Source organism: Aythya marila (assembly GCF_965140915.1).
Source record: "Aythya marila genome assembly, chromosome: 1".
NCBI classification, from domain to species: Eukaryota; Metazoa; Chordata; class Aves; order Anseriformes; family Anatidae; genus Aythya; species Aythya marila.
In genome coordinates, this window is record NC_139042.1 from 152,099,322 (window position 1) to 152,121,217 (window position 21,896).

The 21,896-nt window shown below is 46.9% G+C and overlaps 1 protein-coding gene across 11 annotated transcripts in view; it reads right to left on the reverse strand.

Annotated features, from left to right (window-relative positions):
* Positions 1-21,896, reverse strand: part of RBFOX2 (RNA binding fox-1 homolog 2) — a 158,247-nt gene that overhangs the window by 38,460 nt on the left and 97,891 nt on the right. For all 11 annotated transcript variants that reach the window (XR_014316910.1, XM_082753287.1, XM_082753289.1 and 8 more), the window contains 2 exons: positions 20,720-20,944; positions 11,335-11,481 (listed from right to left, as the gene is read on the reverse strand). Coding sequence is in view for 10 of the 11 variants with exons in the window: in XM_082753287.1 (XP_082609413.1) it covers positions 11,335-11,481; positions 20,720-20,944 (372 nt within the window). In the remaining variant the exon portion in view is untranslated. The remainder of the gene's footprint in view (positions 1-11,334; positions 11,482-20,719; positions 20,945-21,896) is intronic.

A 21,896-nucleotide genomic window follows, 5' to 3' on the forward strand; every position in this document is an offset into this window, starting at 1 on the left:
GCAGAAGTTTTAAAGGAGGTAGGAAATGAAGGAAGAGGCAACAGGAGAAGAAAAAGTGGCTTAACACTCAGGAAAGATGGTGAACACAACCTCTGGGCATTGGAATTCTACTTTGCCACGGTGCTCTCAATACGATATTTGCCTTTTTTTTTTTTTTTAATCAGCCTTTCCATATGTAGTCAAGTAGGTATAATGCTTATTTTCTGGGCGCTCTGCTTGAAAGACTTGTCTCCAGATTTGCAACTGTGGAACATTTGCAACAGCAAGCTATGATGACTGCAGAGAAGCTTTGAATATGTAAAGCAGTAAAAAGCTATTAAGTCCCTTCAATCGTCTTTATGCAAACCGAATACTTCCAACAATTTTAGCCGTAGCTTCTGTCTGCTCCCATCTTCCATTCTTAAAAAGGAGATGGTTGTATTCTTTCACAAATGCTGGATCACAGATGTTGTTTTTACTGTTCTATTGTTTAAGGACAATACTTGATCTCCTATTCATCTCAAAACAATTGAATTCACAATATCCTACGTTACCCGAAGTTTGAATAATGCTAATGTAAACGTGAACAGTGACTGCATCTTCCTTGAAACCTCAACATCTCAACAGCTTCGGCTTGATCCATGCTGGATCCTCTTTTGACCACTGCTGTGCCAATCACAGCGAAAATACATTTTCTATTTCTATCCCACGCTTGGTGTGGGCTTGTCTATAAAGGAGATTAGCCGTTGATTGCTTTTTGTTGTCTTTGTTGTTTGGGCACTGCCATGAAAGAAATCAGTCATGATTGCTTTCTTGGTAGACTATTTCAGTGTAGTTACACGACAGGGGCTGAACCAATTTAACAGCTCACGGCTGCCAAAGGGCTGTCCCTGCTCCTTCGTCCTTCCTGCCTGGGCTCCCCAGCTTCCTAAAGCTGGCCCCCATTCTCATTCTCACCCGCAGATAAACTGATACAGCTCATCAGTCCCACCAAAAAAAAAAAATAAGCCCAAGAAATGGAATAAATAAGACATTTTTGACGCTTTACTGATCTGAATTGGTTTAAAGGGTCAGGAGAGCGTTAGGGCTCTGGGAAGCAAGGGAGGATGGAAAGCTGCACACTCAGCCCAAGAACAGGATCTGTCCCTGCCAGATCAGCTCAGCTGCCGAGCCCTGCCACGCGCGCTGAAACAGCCGGGCTCTTGATAGATGCAAATGCCAAAATTATTTTCAGAATCTTCAGAGCCATCAAAAATCACCGGTTTCTTCTTCATTAGAATCATCTTCAAAGAGAACAAACTGTGCAGCTTCTGGTGCACAATTATGCCTTGCCATCTTCCCCTTTCTCCACACCCAGCTGGGCCTGGGTACTCGGGTATTACTGCCAGAGCTGTTTGCCAGCCCCATTCGGCCAAGCTCACTGCTCAGGGTTTCCACACCAACAGGAAATCCTGCTTCATGTGTTTAATTCCTCGGGAGCAGTAAAAAGCTGGTGGTAATGCTGAATGCAAGCTGTCTGACCCAGCTCCGAGACAGGTGGTAGGGCTGTCTCTGTGCCTCGAAGATGAAGGAGATATGTATGTTGTTTCCTCGATGATAATTAAGATCATCAAATCCTACTGCTGCAGCAAGCACCATTTGAAGCCTGCTGCAACGGGGCTACAGCCACCTGTGCAATCTGCCCCCATCTCCGTTCCACCTAAAAGCTGCGAAGAAGGAGGGAAGAAACTTTTGGGGACAGAAGGGACAACAGCAGCTAACTGCTGAACTGAGGTTTGCTTGCTGGGGAGGGGTTTCCTGCTCCGTGAAATTCCCTGGAAGAAAGCAGTGTGGCTGCGAGGCAGGAGGACAAGTGCTGGGCTCTCCAGGACTCTGCCACAGCTGCTCTGGCAGCTCTGAACATCATGGCTCTTGTCCTTACTGCTGCAACGGTTACAGCAGGTCCAGGACTGGAGGCACTGTTTTGTGTTTTTTTTTTTGGTAGCAGGCCAGAATTTTCCTGAAGAACGAAAGCAGGGAAAAAAAAAAAAAAAAAGAACTAGTTCATTTTAGCGGTTTATATCTCCTTCAGAGCTGAATCTAATTTAGAGGAACATAAAAAGGCACTTTGTTCTCCGATGGTGCTTCCCCTACCAAATGTCAACAGCTTACGGCAAACAATGGAAGTTTTAAGAGCTCCTTTGCAAGAGGTTACAAATTTTGTATGGAAAATGCTAGGCCGTGTAAATAAAAGGGTCAACACCAAATGCCCTCCTAGTAATTTTTTAAAATCATGTATACAGGCATATTTGTGTTTTACAGCAGACAGAGGGTCTGGCCAAATAAAACAAGATCCATGCTTAGGTCATCCATGATGGGGACTAACCCTCTAATCTCTAACCTTGAAGACATGAATCACTGTGCTCACAGACCTGCCTCTTTCACTCAGTGATTACCATGAACATCTATTTACAACGCGGCACAGCAGCAGTGGAAAAAAAAAATAAAAAAAATCCTGACCAGAGTTCACAGCCTCTGAAGAAAGCATTGTGGAGTTACACATCTCAAATGCTCCCCACCGTGACTTCAACAGCTTGCTGTGAGACCAAGGAGCCAGCACGTCCCGCTACACGTCAGGTCGTGCAAGAAGCCTCCTCTGTGAATTGGTTGTGCACCAGAACCATATCAATCATATGGCAGGTGGGGACATATGTGTGGTTTTTTGTTGTTTTGTTTTGTTTTCCGTAAAGCAGGTAAATGAGAATCATCTCCTATACGATAGCAGCAGGGGCTGTTGGAAATAACAGTTTTAAGGGGCATATTAAGAGACCTCAGCTATGAACAGGACACGATTCTCTTGCTTGAACTTTTCGTACCTTATAATAGATGCGAGGGCATTGTGCAAGAAAGAGCATGCACTCTTTGTGTTTCTTTCTACCCAGATGACACGAAGGCAGCAGATTTTTCCAGCAGAGGCCATAACTACATTACATATAATAAATTTGAGAGATCTGGCACCAGAGAGCTTTTGCCTTCCAAGGCACTGACAGTTTCATAGGGCCCCTCCTGTCTGCTCTGTTCCAGCTGGCCCTACCTCCTCTCTGTCTAGAGCTTTCAAAAATCAGCTCTAAAACGTGCCAGACAAGTAACTTAACCCTAAAGATGCCGGTAACAGTAAGTAAAGGTGAATTCTATAGAAATTATGGAACAATAAAAGGTAACGTAAGCCACCATCTGACAACCTCATATCCCTGCAACAGAACTTTGTATGCCCAAGCAGCTTTGCAGTGGCTCTACACAATTCACTTAGAGGCGAGTGCAGTGAGCTACCTAAACCTAGAAGATACCTAACAGTCCATTTTCAAAGAGAGTGTTTAAATTCCACTAGAAATTCAAGATTGCCAAGAAACGAATTGCCTATGCAAGAAATAATTTCAGGACCTCAGGCTTGAGATGCATGAGCAATGGTGCTCTGCCTGCAGGACAGGTCCCAGCTGCACAGAGTGCCCCCCTACCACCCCAGCTCCCTGCTCCATGGGCTGTCTTTCATCTGGGACCAGCTGTCTCCATCATAGGACGTATTAGTCAGTGCTTAGTTATGACAGTCTGGAGTCTGCCAGAGCTGAGCTGCTATCAAGGCATGAACTTCCTCACCTAAAGCTGGGTCATTGCTCTTCAAAACAGTGGGGCCAAGCCTGCTGTGCCTTCAGCCAAGCTGCACCAGTATGCTCGGCTGACAGGAAGATAAAAGCAACAAAGATTTGTAAACCAAAGCTCTACCATAGTTTAGCAGCTGAATAGATGGTAAACAAGCACCACCAAGCCCTTATTAGGGTTGACCTGTTGCCCAACACACATTTTCTAAGAAACCAGCCTTTAAAAGGAAGCCATACAAAGAGCACAGATTTCTAACAGGATTTACAGACCGCAGCCAGTGCAGCAAACAAAGTGACAAGGAGCATGGTTTCCTCAGTCATTCATTTTGGTCTGACTCACAAAAGATTTTCACACAAAAACAGCGAGATGCAGGTAAACAGTACCACAGGGTACCGCTCCAGAGATCTTAACGGTGGGCTGGCTTCCAGAGTACATTTCCAGCTACTTCTCCCTGCCTTGTGCCATCCCTGGAGACGTGCCTGCACCTCAGCCTGGTGCTGCTGCCACGTGAGAGGTGCTTGGAGCCGTGCCCACAGACATGGCATAAACTCGAAGCTCGGTTTGGGAGGACTCCACACAACCCTCAGGAGACAGAGGGTCCAACAGCTGGTGACAGCTGAAGTGACACATGTACCTTTGCAGAGAAATGCCACGGTCCCCAGCTATTCAGACAAAAGCAAGGCTGCTCAAGCAGCACAGAGTCACAGAAGGTGAAACATCTGGAAAAAACAGCACTGCCTCTCCTGAGGCTACTCGACAGCATCAGCAGGGACAAAGTCCTGCCCTGTGACAGGGCCGGAGCTCTCCCCTACCACAGGAAGAGTGAGGGTACAGGAGTCCTCACAAAGAGCACACCTCGTGCCACAAGTTTTGTTCCCCTATTTTTGTTCCCTACATGGTGCTGTGTAGGACTGGCTACATGTGATCAGTGGTCAATGCTAGTCAAAGACTAAAGAAGCTAAAACACGTCCTGCTATACAGAAGATAGATTTCCTCCTTCAGATGTCCAATCCAGTCGAAGAGCAGACTCCCTTTCCACAACTCTCCTATTATTCTCGGCCTATCGTGTTATTTGCCTGTTTACTTAAATACCTAACGAATAGTTTTCTGACATTTCCAATAGTTGTGTATCATGAAGTACTTGTGGATTTACATTAATTTATTGGCAAATACAGGCTTAAAATCCTAGCAAAATCTTAGTAGGAAGAGCTGCAGTCTAGTTTGCTATTGCTTCAGCCTCAAAGTGTAGGCCTCACAGAGGTGTTCGGTACTCTTTGACACCAGAATGAAATTAGATGAGAAATTATATCCACTGATATATTTTAAGAAATACAATGTACCGAATTGTTTCCCCAGAAGCCAAGACCTTCAGGTTACGAGACTTTCCAAGAATACCTATTATGGAGCTCCCAGAGCTGAATTGTTTGGATCATACAAAGCAGTGGTCTACCACAAACATGAAGAGTCTTACAGCAGAGATACGAATTATGCTCAGAGAAGGAAAATGGTAACATAGCCTTCCTTAAAATCTTTTATTTAAAAAGAATAGTCACTGCTCTGTCACCTTTAATAGGTAAAATCATTAATAACTTAATTAACTGAAGTTAGAAGTGACAAAATGGTCGCTTTTATATAAACCACTATGCATTATTGCTGCTGTAGCTAATAACCCACAAAACTCCTTTATCATTGGGGCTAATGATGCTTCCCACCAGAAGCAACTAACAGTCTAAAGGGAGTAGCCATGCAATGATATACATGAAATGTTGCTAAAAAAAAATTAAATAAATTTATAAACCAAATTCTTCTGGCCTCCTTTTGAAGCCAGAACCTGAGAAGTTTCCCATCTTCTGCACTGCTATCCTACCTTCACCTACAATCTTCCTCAGTATATTCCTTGTTTTTGTCTTATACTTTCTCCTGTTTTGAAAATAAGAGAAGATTTGTAAGCACTTGAGTGTTTCACCAAGGTAAATTCTGAGAGAAATCAATTCTGACTACTTGTGCTGTTGCTCTCACAACAGATAAGTAGGATTTAGTACACAGTTGTCCATATGAACCACCAAAGCAAAACTTTGATTGTTTTTGTGGAGGTAATTCATGATTCTGCCTGCAAATAGACAGATTTTCCTTTCGCAGGCAGTCCAACCCAGCCTCCATCTTCCTCAGGAGACTCTGAAGGCCATCAGAACTGACCATATTAACTCAGCCAGTTTTATAGTGGGAGGCAAATTGCTTCCTGAGGCCTAAGAGTGAAGGCATCAGTCATGAGATACAACCACAGACACTACCACAGCACAAAGATGAAAGGACTGGGAACACACTGAGGGGAATGAGCTTTTCTCCTCCATATATTGTCCATTAAGAAAGGAAGGCAGCCTACCAGCAGTTAAGGAGAAGATGCTACCATCATGTGAGAAGCCTTATACAGGTTGTAGAACGTCCCTCAAAAACTGGATAAGATTTTGAAAAGATGGGCTAACTTGTTTTTAACTCTGAGAGCACTCTTTCACTCCCCCATAAGATCCTTGATTATTTAAAATTAGCTTAAATGACTGTGACTTTTACCTTTTATTTCTAAGTTAATTGTGAAAATTCTCAGTTTCCAACTGGAAAATCTTGTTATGAGTGTAAACAAGATTTAAAACCCTATTAGAAAAAAACCCTTATCATCCATGCATAAGCACATGGACAGCACGGACTAGTCATCTCCCAACCTCTCTTTGAGAAGCTGAATAAATGAACCCAACACCTTACACACCTGAAGAGCCACTCATCTTCAAAGCTGCAGATTATTTGTATGGTCCTAAACTGAACTCAGAACTGAACAAAACTATGCAATCTTTCCAACTTTGAGCATAAGACACATCTCTCTCCTTCAACCCAATATTGCTCTTTGCATTGCTGAAGCAACTGTCTTCAGCAGTGACAGTTGTCTTCAGGTGTGATCACCAGTACTCTCCCAAATCAGTGTTTTCCAAATAAAATCTTCTATCATGCAAGCACAGCTTGTTCCCAGATTCACAGTACTCTGCACTTACCTATATCAAACACAGTTTTGTTGGGGAACTGATGATAAATCCAATCATCTCAAGTCATTCTGTAACAGTAACCTAATCTTCCTCCTCGAACAGCTTTTGTTTTGTTTTGTCTATTGTTTTTGTTTGTTTTTTTCCTTTTTTTTTTTTTTTGACTGCAAACTTTACTAGCAAGATTTTAATAGCACTGTTTCCATGAGTTGATGTAGATAGACACTGAGACTGAAACAGATCCCTGGGGAAATCTACACTAGAAGAAATCTTGATCACTAATGTCTCATCAATAAATAGTATTTTTCATGATCCATCCTTAAAGAGATATTTAATAAAATAATAGATGTTTTTCTAAAAAAAAAAAAAAAAAAAAATCAAATAAACAGAACACATTAATCGGCCACACAAACTAACTCAGTTGATTAAGTAATTGCTTAAATAATGTTCAACTTTCCCAATACAACTTTGTACAATCTTGTCAAAAGAGACAAAATGTGTTTGAAAGATGTATTAACTTACACAAAATCATACTATATGGCACTGAACTCTTTCTTCAGATTCTGATGGTGTTTTTTTAAAACTTTCCAAAATTATTTTAATCTTGAATCTGCTTATGGGTAATTACTTTGTATCCCTTTGGGTCATTCCCCACCAGCACCAATACTGAATCCTGGTGGGCAGCATTCCAGTCATTCCCCAATTCCCATAGCTTATATAAATTGGCTAAAAATTAACATTAATGAATAAAGAAGCTCCTTAGTTTGGCTGTTATCCTTGGGCATATCTTATCTAGATCCGCTGGTTGTTTGTTTTTTGTTTTAGTATTAGCAAGCACTGCCTCATCCTCCTTTGTTATAAATTACACGCAAAACCATATGGTACAAATACCTTCTGTTACATCAGAAACACAGCAAGTACTAAACAAATATTTGAGGTTTGCTTGTTTTTTGTCCTTTGTTTTTTTCAATGCAATTTTGAACACTATTTTATATTGGACCTAAGCCTATATAGGACCTTTTATCTTTGCATGTAAATAATTGACACCTTCTCCTCTGGATTTTCATCATCAATATCTCAGTGATTTAGTACATTTCCTTTCTTGCCTGCTTCTTTGCTTAAGTTTGTAATTACATCCACTGCCATTTACTTCATCCTCCCTGCCTGGTGTGCAGCTTGCTTTGTGTTTTATTAACACACTTTCTGCGAGTGTGGAATCATGCCTTTTGGGCCATCGGTATGATTTTGTCAAATACTTCATAGCTTCCATTAACACTTCCCCTTCTAAAAGTACCTTCCTGGTTGGTCTTCCTTCCAATTGTTTAAACTTGAAGAAACAGGCTCTTCTAAAGCTCCTTGCATTACCGACTGATGCCATATTCTGTTTGCACAAAGTAAATACAGACAAATAACAATCACTGGTACCTAGGCAACCGTGGGATTTCAGGTCAGCTATTAACTCTTCTTTATCTGCTAGAACAAGGTCAACTATTGATTTATTCCACCGTGGGTGCAGAACTGTGTGCATTAAAAAATGACCTATTCCTTCCAGAAGCTTTCTTGAAGTCTTTTTATTGGCATCATGAAATGTCAGGTAAATATTACATGTTTTAAGCAGCCTATTTTATTTGCCACCCTATAAGAAGCATATACATAAGGAAATGTTTGTTCCACGGCTGAGGATATTTCAGGGACCTGTTAGGAACACGTGACAGGTGAGAGATGACTCGAAACCCGAATAACTTGAATTCATCAGGAAATCCTTATGTCTGCAGCTCTCCTGGACGGCGATGGTTTGAAAAGCGTTATGTAATTTCCACTTAATCACACGCACAACAACACATCTGAAGTCCACCTCTATTCAATACAGGATGAAAGCATCAGCTAATGTTCTGCGCCCCAGGACTGGGCTGACCTCTCGCATGCTGTCAGAGTCCTCAAGGGACTTCTTTACTCCCTCCCCACCATCACATTTATTTCTTCCTCCTCTGCTGCTTTGCTGTCTACCCAATTTCTCTCATTGTACAGTAGTTGGGGAAAATCACTCCAGGCAAGGATTTTGAGTCTCTCAGATATGACGTTGAGAGAGATGTGACCTGACACACAGAAGGGAAAGGGAGACGATGGGGGTTACAGGCCAGCCACAGCTGAAGACTCAGACAACCACGAGTCCCCTGTAGGAGAAAGGGTTGGTTTCAGTGAGTCACCCAAGGGAAAGCATCCTGATCCTGGAAGAGAAATAGGAGCAAGGGGGAATTCAGATAGAAACACTCTCCTGCTTGAGGCTCTGAACATGCTGAGAGAAGCAGCACTGAGAAAAACAGATCTGCAAGAACTACCGATTTTTTCCTTGGCAAAGCAACAGGAAAAGGGCACTTATTTTTTTAATGCCCCAAAAGATGAATGATCTTCTGGTACACAGAATTCTCAGCAAAGACAGTGCTAGGTGAACTAGCAAAAGGTTTTACAGGGAATATACCATTTACCTAAGTTAAAACCACATCATTGTGGTAGAACTCAAAATGATGATTAGACAAAAAGTAAAGCTACAACAGGTCACTTGGGCAACAATGGCAACCCACTCATTTAGTGGGGATGGGGATGGGGAAATGCATAAGTGGCAACGTTTGGGTCACAGAAAAGAGTGGGAAACCTTAATGTAAGCAGTTAGGCTCTATTTTCTACATATCCCATCTCAGGATGGGAGTTCACTCATAATGCCTGGGTCTCTCCATCTGCAAAGCAGACATAAAATTGACCAGGAGAGGGATGTTCTTGCCATTTCCACCTCATTCCTGTCCCCACACCAGGAGCACAGGGAAGAACGGTGTCAGTACGAATGAGTGTGAGAGGGTCCAGTTGTCAAGCACCGGTCCCAAGGGAAGGGGCAGCAGCACCGTGGAACAGTTTATGTAAGTGATGCAGCTCCCAGGAGAGGGGAGCAGCAGCAGCAAAGAGCAGGGTGTGCTAAATACAGACTGTAGCAGGTGGTCCAAGAACTGGCTGTGATTTCAGCAAGCGGTTTATCCAAACCGGACGGAACTGCCTACCGCACGGCCCTGCAACAGCAAAAAGCAAGCTAAAAAACACAAGCGGAACAGGCAACTGGAGATTCAGCAATCACAGATTGCCACGAGATGAGTTTCGCCCTGAAAACATTCCCACAGATGTCAAAAGTGCAGCAATCTAATGCGTGAACAACAAGAAATGCAAACCCAGGCCTCCAGCAACAGAGTCACAGAAGCCTAATTTTGGCTGGGACCTATTTGCAGAGGTCATTTAGTTCAACACCTGCTCAGAGCAGGTCTAATGAGATCAGTTGGGCTGGGATGTATGCAGCCAAGTGTTAAACACCTCCAAAGATGGAGGTGTCTGAAGACCTGCTAAGGTCCCTCCGAACATCAACCCTGCCCTCTGGTATTTTGACAGCTTCTCAGTTTGGTCTCATCCACAGAACAGCTTCTTATGGACAAAAACAAACAACCATAAAAATTTTTCAAGAACAAGAAGCAAAGACATCTCTCAATATATATACAATTTAGACTCCTGCTGAAGACAATTAGTGAAAGTTTTAACATCTCCGCACACTTTTTTCACTTCATATTGTTCAAATAATGAATAGATAACCCCAATTCTTTTTCTTTTATTTTAAATTTAATCTTGAAGTCCCTGAATTTGACACATTTACACACTGTAACACTACTCTCCACATGCACAGGTGCATGCATAGACGCACACAAATGTCTAAAGAGATGCAACAGTTGAAACTACAAAATAGTGCAGAATCTGAGGGAGCAGATGGCTATGCATGTAGGACCAAGGTATACAAAGCAGCAGGGTTAAAGGATACTTGACTTTAGTCTTTCCTGACTTGATTGCTCTGCACTGTATCTTAAACAGGCAGCAACATTTTAAGTCGTTTATACAGAAGAAATATTTATAAAGGCTATAAAACACATCATCTGCCAAGGACACTAGCTTCATACCAACAAGTCACAGATTCCTGACGATGATACACAGCCAACTTCACCTGAAGGTTAGGTCATGAAGTACCCAGCTCATCTCTGTGTCCATATGGAACAAGTCACCATCTACACTCATGTGAACCAACTCTTCGGGGAAGAGTTTATAAATTGAGGAGCACACAAAGGTTACTATTAGGGGAGACAAACTATTCAGTCAAAAGAAACAAAATATATATCACACACCATGCAAAATGCCATCTGACTTGCACCAGCTTTTCCATATGCAATTACTAGTTGGCCAATTCCTTGCAGCAATTTTTCATCACAACAGTGGATCATGAGGAAAGACATAAATATTTCAGCAAGTTTCTAAGCAACTGAAAAACAGAGCTTTGCAAGGGATATATTAAGTCACTGTTTAATCCTAGTCTTCGCTGGGAAATAAGGTGAAGTTTTGTTTCGTTTTTTTTTTTTCCAAGCCAATTGTTAGCTTACCCCAACGTCTTGATATGAACAACACAATTACAGTTTTCATGTGTATTTACCAACTGAGGTAAACACTACTAATTGCTGTACTTCTGCAAACGTTTTACAGTGTGCTGAGTAAATTGGGGCAGGGGCAAAAGAAGGAGAAGGGCCTTTCCTCCCCAGGAATACACCAGCACCACGCGTTCCTCCTGTGGTGAAGGAGAGCTGCCATGCTTTGAATGGCTCCGGGAACTTACCCCAAACATCTGTCGAAGGTCCGGATCTCGAAAGCGGAAGGGAATGTTGGACACATGGAGCCGTTTTGGAGTGGATTTGCTCTCGGTGTTCTCACTGCTCTGTGTCTGTGATTGCTGTCCATCTGTCTGTGCCCCTCCTTCTGTCTGCTGGAATCAGAAAGACAAAGTTGTGTTTGTGAACAGAAACCATTCGAATTCCTTTCACAGGCTTTGCCCATCTCTTTTCATGTATTAGCACTACATTTGTGATTGCGGTATCTGAACACTTGACAATTACTTTGATAAAGCCAGTAACGCTGCACAATCGATCTGTTGTTCTTCCCCTCTCCTTCCATGAGTAAACACTAACGAGATCTCAGCTTCCCTCCCCTCCTATCACCTTTTTAGCTTAGCAGATTTGCCTTTGGTTTTCTTAAATTGCTCTCTTTTCCCCTGCTCTTCCTCACTTCAGCTGCCACCATATGAAAGCTCTAATGAAGAGGCGGATCTTCCGTATCCTGAAGCTGGGAGGTAGTACCGCCACTCTAATCTCATGTGGCAGGATGTTCATGCAATCATCAAAATCCCACAGCTGAAGTGGCAGCTCTTCACCGGGCCAATACCAGAAATGCATCCCCAGGCAAAATGGCATCTGCTCTGTCAAGTTCCCTTCAGAGAAGCACTACCCCAGAAGCTCTGTAATTAAATGGGAAAAATCCACATAGCAACAGCTTACGGATGTCTTTGATTAACTTTTCTAGCACACTTAAAAGTCAGCCCAGGGACAGGAAGCAGTCATTACCACCGCTGGGTTTATAAGATCTCCAAGTGCTACTTTTTGCTACCAGCTCCACAACCAAAAGGAGGGAATTCGTTCCCACATTCCTTAGCACTGACTGGCACGGCAAAGCCAGGGCGAGGTGTGGACTTTGGGGCACTTGTGCACAGCAAACACACAGCAAGAAGGTGTGTCAGTGGGCCAGAACAGAGAAAAAGGGCAGGGAAGAAGAAAGGGAGAGGGCCTCAGCCACCCATGCTGGGCTTAGAGTAAGAAGTGCTAGTAATTGCTAGTCAGCTTTTTCAGGCACCTTCAAGAACACTTGCAGGCCTTAAAACTCACGATTGAAGAGTAGGGGGGTGCTCTTTTTATTTGTTATATACATAATTTGTCTCCCAAAGTCAGAAAAAAGTCTCAGGGGAGCTGCCCACGCTGACTGCCCAGCCACCGGCTGGGTATGGCCAGCCCCTAACCATTTGATACACACTTAGTGAATGTTTGGAAAGAAACCTCCCTCCACAGATAAACTGAACCAGCAACATCAAGAGCTCCTCCTGGCCAGAAACATCCCTTAAGAGCTACGACCTTGAACTTGCACGCTGCTTATAAAGGACTGACAAGAGCAAGCTCGCAGTAAGCACCGGGGCCTTGTCGTGCTGAGCAAAGCAGTGGCAGCTTTCCATTTTATTTTAGTAGGGCAGCGCAGGCAGCACAAAACATGTTTGATCTGATTAATATAAATTAAGCTGTGATAGGGAGAACGGAGATACTGCCCTGCAATTATCTCTACTCCCCAGAGCCACTCAAGTCTCGGGAGAAGCGTAGCAGGATGAAGATTTTTTATTTGGCTTAGACTCACCCCCCCCCAGATATCAAATTGTCAAGAACCACCTCACAAACTTCCCTTGGATCGTATCAAAAAAAGCTGCTCCCCCTCCCTAAATTCCCTGTCTTCTTTCTAGCCTCACCCCGATGACAAAACGCATCTCCAAACACACAGAGTGCACCCTAGGGGAAGAATCGATGCAGCTGGCTTGTGATTAAATCACACCATGCTATTCGGTGGTTTTATTTTTATTACTCCATCAGAGTCCTTTGCTCCTCAGGGCAAATCCGTCCAAGCAGGACAAAACACAGGGGTAGCCCATCCATCACTGCACACAATGCCTGCCTTGGAGCGAGCGCTCCAAAACAACTCCCCAAAATCATCAGCTCTCCCGCTCCGAGGGAACTCTCCCCGTCCCATTTTCAGGCGCATCCTGGAGCTGTGCGAGAGCCGTTTGCCAAATCCTGCCTTTCCTACGGCTGCGGTGGGGAACTGCAAGTGGGCAAAGGCCCACAGGTGAGTACTTAAACACACCAGCACGTCTCCGGCTGGAATGAGGGAAGGCTGAGATTATGAACGGTGACAACAAAAACGTGTCAGTGCTGAAATTCAAATAGAGGCTGCACAGGACTGGATCTGCTGCCTCCACGGGAGACAAAGGCTCGTGCTCCTCTCCCAGCCATTTGCTCGCGAGCAGAGGGCAGAGCTCCTTTCTTTCCAAGGGTGCAATATATCATGTACAGTGGCCTGCTCAAAAACGCTCACAGCTGTTCCTGCATATGGCAGCGTGCTGCCGCCACACGGGAGTCGGTTTTCCAGCACGTGAGACGTGTACAGTAAGACAAAGGCCCCGAAACTGGGGAAGTAAGAGAAAGAACAGGGCGGCTCAGCCCGATCTTACCTCGCTGACTACGCTAACACCCCCTGGATGCTGTGCGGCCTCCCACATCTCCTGATTTTTCAGCAGTAGTTGAGCATGAAATGCCTCCTGTCTCTCTGGATGCTGCAGCTCCCTCGTCTCCAGCACCCAGGGCCCTACGGTGAGCTCTGAACTTTCAGCCCCTCTAACACGAGCTCAGGACGTTTGTCCGCTGCCACACATTCAGCTACAGCATAAACGATAGAAATAGGCTCTTCAGATCTCGCTGCCTTTTTTTTTTTTTTTTTTTTTCCCCTTTTCCTTTTATAGTTATTCCTCGTCTTAACTCATTAGGAAGGAGATGAAAGGAAGGGCCTGGAGCCTGTTCTCTGGCAGCACATAATGGAGACTGGCAAAGCGCTGCCCTGCCCGAGCCCGATGATAAAAGCCGGCAATTCACCGCGCACCCGCTCCTCACCCCGACCCCTGCACCACTTCCAGCTCCTTCCTTCTGGCCTCACGTCAGCACCTGGCAGCTCGGGGCCAACCTCTTCCCTTGGCCACGACGGCGCAGAAAGGAGCTGACGGCTGTCCCCTGGGTCTCGCTGCTTGCCACGGGGCAAAGACCCCGCGTCTGAAAACAGCCTCGGATCCCCGCTACCTCCTCGCCGTAGCCCGGGTAACGCACACTTCTGCGGCGATAACGCCATCCACGCCTGCACACACAAGCTCTGAGCTGTTCAAGGTCACCGGGAGATGGATCGGGGCTCAGCACACGCAGGGTATTTGCTTCACTCAACCACTTGCTCCCCGTGCCCCCCTGCCACTTGCCTGCACCCGCCAGCAGCCAAGAAACGCCACGCGACGAGGGGCGGCTGCAAAAGGAGGCGTGCACGTGTACCTGTGCAGAGAAACTACAACAAAACACACGATAAAACAACCCCCTTGTCCTCCTCCCCCACGGCCCAGGGGGTCCGTAAGGCTGTGAATCACAGCGAGGGGGGGTAAGACCCGTAAGTCCCTGCAATACAAAATATTTACAGACTAACTAACAGCTGGATTTAAAAGGGGACCTGGGCAGTTCCTAGCATCTGGGAGACAGACTGTGCTCCCTGCTTCTAGAGTATCAGGTCCATAAAAAAAAAAAAAAAAAAGGAAAAAAAAGGAAAAAGCAACCCTGATCGGATCAAGACCTTGAGGATCTGTGTGGAGACAAGGGCTGGAAACTAGGGCTGGCAGAAGGCAACCTGCCCACTGCCAAGGAGTGCAGCGATAACAGAAGATCTCTGCACTTTCCAGTGAAGAGCCTGTGTCAAAACAACCAGTCACCCATCAATAGATACCCACTAAGCAGATCTGGTGGAAAAATGAGTGAAGAATTGGATTCTGGACACCAAACCCCTCTCCTGCCTCACCAGAGAGGCAGGGAGCTACACACCTGAAAGCGAAGGGCACAGGAGCTTGCGCTTGCTTTGGGGATAATAATCACCTTTCAACAGCAGCAAATTGTATTTTAGCATTGTATCCATGGGCTTGATTTTTCAGAGATGCCAAGCATGGTTATATAAAAAAAACAACTGGGCTACGGTACAGGCACAACTAACGATGTGCCCAAGTGCTTTGTATGCCAAAAGCTTCACAAAAAAAAAATGGCTAAGGAGGTACCAAACCACTTCTCTGGGCTTTTAACTGTTTCCAGCAGCTAGATTAATTTAGGGCGTATTTCTTCTGATTGCTAAGTACCTGTGTTCAGACACACTAAAGCTTAGTCTTTTTGCCCCCTTTCCTTATTAAAGACAAACGCCACCTGGCCAAACAGGGCAAATGCTCGGTGATGCTCCTCCAGCCTCCCAGCCCCCAGAAAACTGAGCTGCTTCACGTCCTCCTCAGAGCTGCTCACTGGCAATGAATCTATTGCCCGTGAAATGTTTAGTGAGTTTTATGAGCCTGTTTATACTCTCAACTTCTACAGCATCCTGTGAACAAGATTTCCCCAGTTAAAATCTTCATTACATGGAAGGAGAAAAAGGAACAACCAACAACAAAATGGTTTTGTGTTTTGGGGTTGCGGTTTTTTTGGTTTTGTTTTGATGCATGCCACTTACTCCCTGTTTGCATCCTAGTCAGTGAAAATGGGAGAGTTCCCTATTTGGTTTCCCATACCTCTCAATACTCTATAGCTCACATTCCCTCGTTCATCTGTCAGCTCTTTTCCTGTGAAGATTTCATTTCTTCTCGTAAAGAACCTGCTATATCCTTTTCATCATCGCTATTATCCTCCTCTGTACTACTTCAAGATCTGCTCTAACCTTTGAGAGAAATGCAGAACTACCACAGCTGTATACTCTAACACAATGATATTTTCTGATTTAGTCCCTATTTCTCTTTTGAAATCATTTTCAAACCTGCCTCACCAGCCACGAGTCTGGAAGTGCCGACAAGCAAAATAATCTGCCTCATCCTCAAAGCAAATTTCTGATGTTAGATGTCAGAGTTTGCTACCTCAAGACAGTGATTTCCAAGCTGCTGTATCTAAACAATCAGCAGCTAGGTAACTTATTTGGAGCTGGTGCCTCCTCGCATCTACCTGCTCAGCGGTATCAAAAGATAAGCGAGGATATTCATTAAACATAAGTCCTCACCTGAAATACCTTACGTGAGCAAATGCTTTAATTACCGAAGTGATGAAAAATAATTACAGAGGAAAATTCTGCTAATCTCAGACCAGGCAAAGAAATACCCAAGGGAAAGTCATCCTTATAACATCATCCGTGCATTATGAAAGGAAGTTGAGGAAGCCCTGTGGTGCTGTTGGCTCCCTTCCTTCTAAACCCTTATTAGATGCCTGGGCCACGGCCAGAGGACCGAGCAGCTTCCCCCTCCTGCCCCTGAACCTGATAAGCAGGGGTCCCCCATCGCAGATGTGCCTTCTTTAAGGAATCTGGAAGTCTACAGCCCTTTATGGTGCAGCAGATGAGTTAAATATGCTTCGGTATGGCACGTCAAAACACCTAGAGACACGCTGCTCTGTAATTAAATAATGCTTTATATTGGTTCACGACAACATAACACCAAGGCGACAGCACCTGCCATTTTCGTGCAAAGTAATTTACATAAACTTACTCCTCGACTTCCAGAGCTCCAGCTGCATTCGGTAATTTATATAGACACACAAATTCTTCCCTCTGACATTAACAAGAGAAACGAGTTGAATAATCAGCTCCCAGTATTAAGTGCATTGCATTTACTATCAAGCAAGCTTTTTTAGTTCAGTGGATGATTAATCTCCCCTCTGTGGGTAGAGCACCGGGAGCTGCAGCGAGCTGACAATTGCTCTCGGCTCCCGGCCACGCGCTCCGGGCGCTTACCTTGGGACAACAGCATTTGCTGGAGTCCTCCAAGGGCGCCCCTAATTCATTAACCCAGCAGAAGAAACAGACAGCTTTCTGCCAGGTGAGTGAATTGAAGTGGCTCACGGAAGGAATGCCAGAAAATAGGAGTGCTCGCAGCCAGATCTTTCTGACAGCAGTGCACCTTCAGAGCAGCTCAGCTGGCGGAGGAACCGCAGCCCCATCGGCAGCTCCGTCAGGGAGAAGCACGCTGATGTAAACCAAGAAGGGGTGAACCCTTCTTGTAAACCAAGTAAAAAGCCATATAAACCAAGCCAGGCGACCCAGCACTATAAAAAGTGAAATGCAGAGCGTCAACGGCTTCAGAGACGGCCCGCAAAGGGCAGAGGGAGTAGGCCAAATATGGCCCGCTACACCTCTGTCTATTTTTAAGGCAGGTCTTTCAGCTGTGCTTTGGGGCAGTATCGAGAGAAAGGACAGATGCTCCGAGACGACGAGCGGGAGACCCACATGCCAGGCGAGAAACAAAGCCCCGCGGATGAGGCCTGATCCTAAAATAAAAAAAGATTCCAAATTATGCGGCTGTTTGCATTACGCCACCGATGTGCCCGTTCCTTTTCCGTGCCCCAGCCCCGAGAGCTCCGAATGCTTTCCAGCACTCTCGGCTCCAGCACCGAGCTCGCCCAAAGCTGACGACACCAACCAGCCATTCCCCTCCACCCGGGGGTTTTACACAGCCCGGGGGAGCATCGAGGGAGGCACGGACTTTGACTCCCAAGGCTTTATTTTACTTCAGTTCCCTGCTGGTGTTTGACCTCAGCCTTCCAGATGGCTGGGTATTAACTCAGCCAACGCCGCTGATAAGCTCAAGTCATTCAGCCTGACTTTTCCATGGGGTCCTGCCAAGTTCCTAGGAAAAGGAGCTCCCACCCTGTGTTAGGGACCCCACTGCAGACCCCGTTAGGCCGCTGCATAACCTGATACCAGCCAGAAGAAATTCCCCTTTCCACGAGGGATTTTGAAGCCACCTCATATCCTGTTACTTCTGCAGCTCCCCCAAACGCTACCAGCCTGGGAAGGCAGAAGCCCACGCCACCTGAGCACAGCTTTTGCTATCTCACTCTCTCCTGCCAGCCGGGCGGCAGCAGAGGCCTCGTTCTTAAATGCCAGGAGGGACCGAAGCTGCCTGGCTGGAGGAATTTCTGAGCTATCCCACGGGAGCACAGGCTTCGAGTCAGCAGCTAAAAAATCCCCCAGCTATGCAGTCCGGGGTATCGCCTTCGCACACATGGCAGCAGCTGCGCCTGTCAGTCGCAGTAAGGGGAGGGGAGGATCACGTATCACCTGCAGCGAGCTTTTACTGTGTTCAAGTCAGCGCTGCCATTTGAGCGAGGCAACAAGATGGTGAAGGGGAAAGGCGCCTTAAAGCGGAGCAGCCTCGCTCGCGTGGATGGGATGTGTGTGTGTGCCACACGAGCAAGAACCAGCGTACGGGACGGCCGAGATGCTTGGCGTTGGTGTGCAAGATGAAGCAGCCAACCTGCGGGGCGGTGCGTTAACAGCTTGAGCCACTGCTGAGCCTTCTTCCTTCCCCTAGTTACTGCATCATTAATCAGCGTGCCGAGGAGGAGAAGTTGAGAGCAACCACATCCCAAGGCACCCCGCAGCATCAAAGTAACTCGATACAGTAGGATTCCTGGACAGAACAGGTAAAGGGACACGGAAGATCCAAAACCTGATGCGTGTAAAGCGTGGGAATGCCCATGCGAGGCGCCTTGCCTCTCCCTCCAGACATCTTCACGTGCCAGCATGCGGGATGCTCTCAGTCCCAGCCGTAGCAGCGACAGCCGGGCTGCACCCTGACCCTTTCACAGCTGTGGTCTGAGCCCGTTTTTGCACCCTTCACACCCTGAGCCGTGTTAAGCCCTCGGACCAGCCGTGCCCATCCACTCCCGGTGGCCAGCAGGCCGGCTGCGCGCTCCCCTGCCTGTTTCTCGCATAACCTCTCCCAGTCACGCTCCCTCCTGGCAACGCCACCTTCTCCCTGCAGTCTCCCAGCAACCCTCCCTCCTCCCACGCACGCGGGCTGCTCTTCTCCCTTCCCCGGGAGCTGAGCTGAGCCGTGCCGTGATGCGCCACGCCGTGCCGTGCCACCCTGCCCTGCATTGCCCTGCACACGCAGCGGGCTCGGCGGAGCCGGCACGCACTGATGAAAGGCAGAGCTCGGCCCTGCAGCGCCCCGGGGATGGCTCCTAATAAGGAAGAGCAGAGGGAGCTTTGGCAAGAGCTTTCGGCTAGGGTCAGGGCTCGCGGTGTTGCTGTTAAAAAAGAAACGCTCCTCGAGCTCTGGGCAAAGATGGGAGCAGCAAAAATACGCAGCGGGGAAAGCCGCCGCCGTGTTTTGCTCCCCGTTTCCATCCTGCTAGCTGGAGACGGGCAGCCCAGATCTTAAAGGCTGGGAGGACACAGCCTGGTACTGAAATGATGACTTTCATTTCTGCACGCTGCATCAGCTTCAAGTTTTATTTCCAGCCTGATCTCTCCCTCTCTACATTTACATTTGCCTCAGGCTGAAGAAGTTACTTTTATGCGCTGCCAGCGTGCTTTCCTGGGCTTGGACTCTTTTCTTCTCCAAGACGTGGAAGTTGTGGCGTTGCCAGGATAAACTCAAAGGGACCTTATCAAAGCCATAACCTGCGTTGTCAACCGTGCAGCCACCGTCCAGGGCAGAAAGAGCAGAGCCACACGCTGGGAACCGTGCACACTTGAGCTGGCACTATCACTTCTTCCCATCGCTGGCACTAAATTCACTCTGTACTTACCGGGGGAAAAATAATCTCTGCGAGCCAAACACCCAACTACAAGCAAAACTGAAAGCATTAACAGATTAAATCCGCCCCTGAGCACCGAAGGCTCTCACCATAAGGCTCTTTATTAGGAAGTTAAGTCTTAACAAGTGGCTTAAGGGGTGGATAAAGCTTTTCCTGGGATAATCTGCCAGCATGTTGCCCAGTGCCAGTTCCAGGCCATGGGAAGAAGAAAGCACAAAAAACTAAGAAGGTGAAAATCTTCGTTTGGTAAATGGATGCCTAGTAGCTGAGAGGTCCTCTCCTATCTTTGCCCCTGAAGCTTCCTGCCATCTTCAGAAAGTCAAAGAAAAGTGTTTTTCTACTCTGTTAGCTTCCCGAAAGCAGAAGTGCGTTGGGATTACACCTACAATACATGCGCTCTCCCTAATCCTCTGTACTGCCAACCTTCCAGAACTTGCCACCATCGCATTCACTTGAACCACTCGCCAGTTGACTCAAGGTAACTAATCCTTTTAGAAAGGAGCGTCCTTGGGCAACACCGTGGTAAAACACCACGGTTCTCAGGTATGGCTCCTCTTTGCAGAGACCTATTTACAGGAGAACACGCACAAGAACGTAGCCATGGATCATCAGAACCTCCGGCCTTTTGTGATCGTCTCCTTTCTGAGCCCACCACTGATGTGCTGCATACTCCAGAAGGAGTCAGCCACCTGCTCCGTGGCTTTCTCTTCCAGAAGCAGCTCCCTGGCCGGAGAGCCCAGCGACCCTGCCCCAGGCACTTACTGCGAGAGACCCGTTCTGCGTGCTGGCCGTGGTCGTGCTCTGCTCTCCATGCGGCTGCGTGCTCCCGTAGAGCGTCAGATTGTGCTCGCTGGTCTGGCCTGCATAGTCCTGAGTGTGTGGCACCCCGTACTCTGTGGGAATCCCGTTCTGTGGGGGTGGCGGAAATGGGATTGTGGTGAATGGCTGCACCATTGCATCAGGAGTTGCTGCTGGCTCCTGGTTACCCTGGAGAAAGGGGAAAGCAGAAGGCGGATTTACTACACCACGGCAGGCAGATGGAAACATCACCCGGAGAAGTTATCCACAAACAGTCCGTGTCAACATCCCACCCACCGCCGCTGTAATGCTGCACCGTCTGCTGTTATCTTCTCTATCAAAAGGAGCACGCCTCGCTCCTCCGAACTGCGACACCGGTTTTTAATCTCTTTTGGGCAACTTGCTCGCTGCTGGGTGGCATACGGAGAACAAGCTATCGGGCGTGCAATTTGCTTGCTGAGGAAAGCACAGATACCGATTGCTACGGACACAGAGATAGAAGAACAAGGTGCTACCTTTCAATATCCCTTCAAAGCACCGTATCTCAGTCCGTCTCCTCCAGCTTGACCTTTGCACCCCCTTCCCTTGCTCTTGGTATGGGTGCAGCTTTTAGCGCTGCCTTGCACCCCCAGGAGGCAGCAGATATCCCACCCTACCCTTGCCTTAAGCCTGCCTGCAAACCCACCAGGCGCAAAGGCCAAAGCCTGCAGGCTGCAGCCACCGCTGGGTTCTCAGAGAGGGGAAAAGGGGGGGAGCTGGGGGAGACCTTCCCGAGCCCCCCGGGGTGCAGGAGCACAGCCTTGGCATTGAAACCCAACCCTGGGAGGCCCAGCCCGCAGCACCGCTCCTACCGCTTTCACCGCCGCCGCAGCGAAATCCACGGAGAAGATTTATGATAGCAAGGCTGGTTGATTTATGTGCGTGTCAACAGACTAATCCTGATTTTAAATTTTGGCTGCTGTTCCAGCCCCGGGTCCTCCCCCACAAAGCCCAGAGGTACTTGAGCCGATTCTGACACCAGCACGCTTCAATCAACGGAGGAAAAGGGGGGAAAGGAGCTTGTCCTGCAGGCAGGGAATTACCGAGCAGCCTTCAGCAGGGAGCACACCGGGGCTGCAGGGCCTCCGCTGCAGCTGGACAA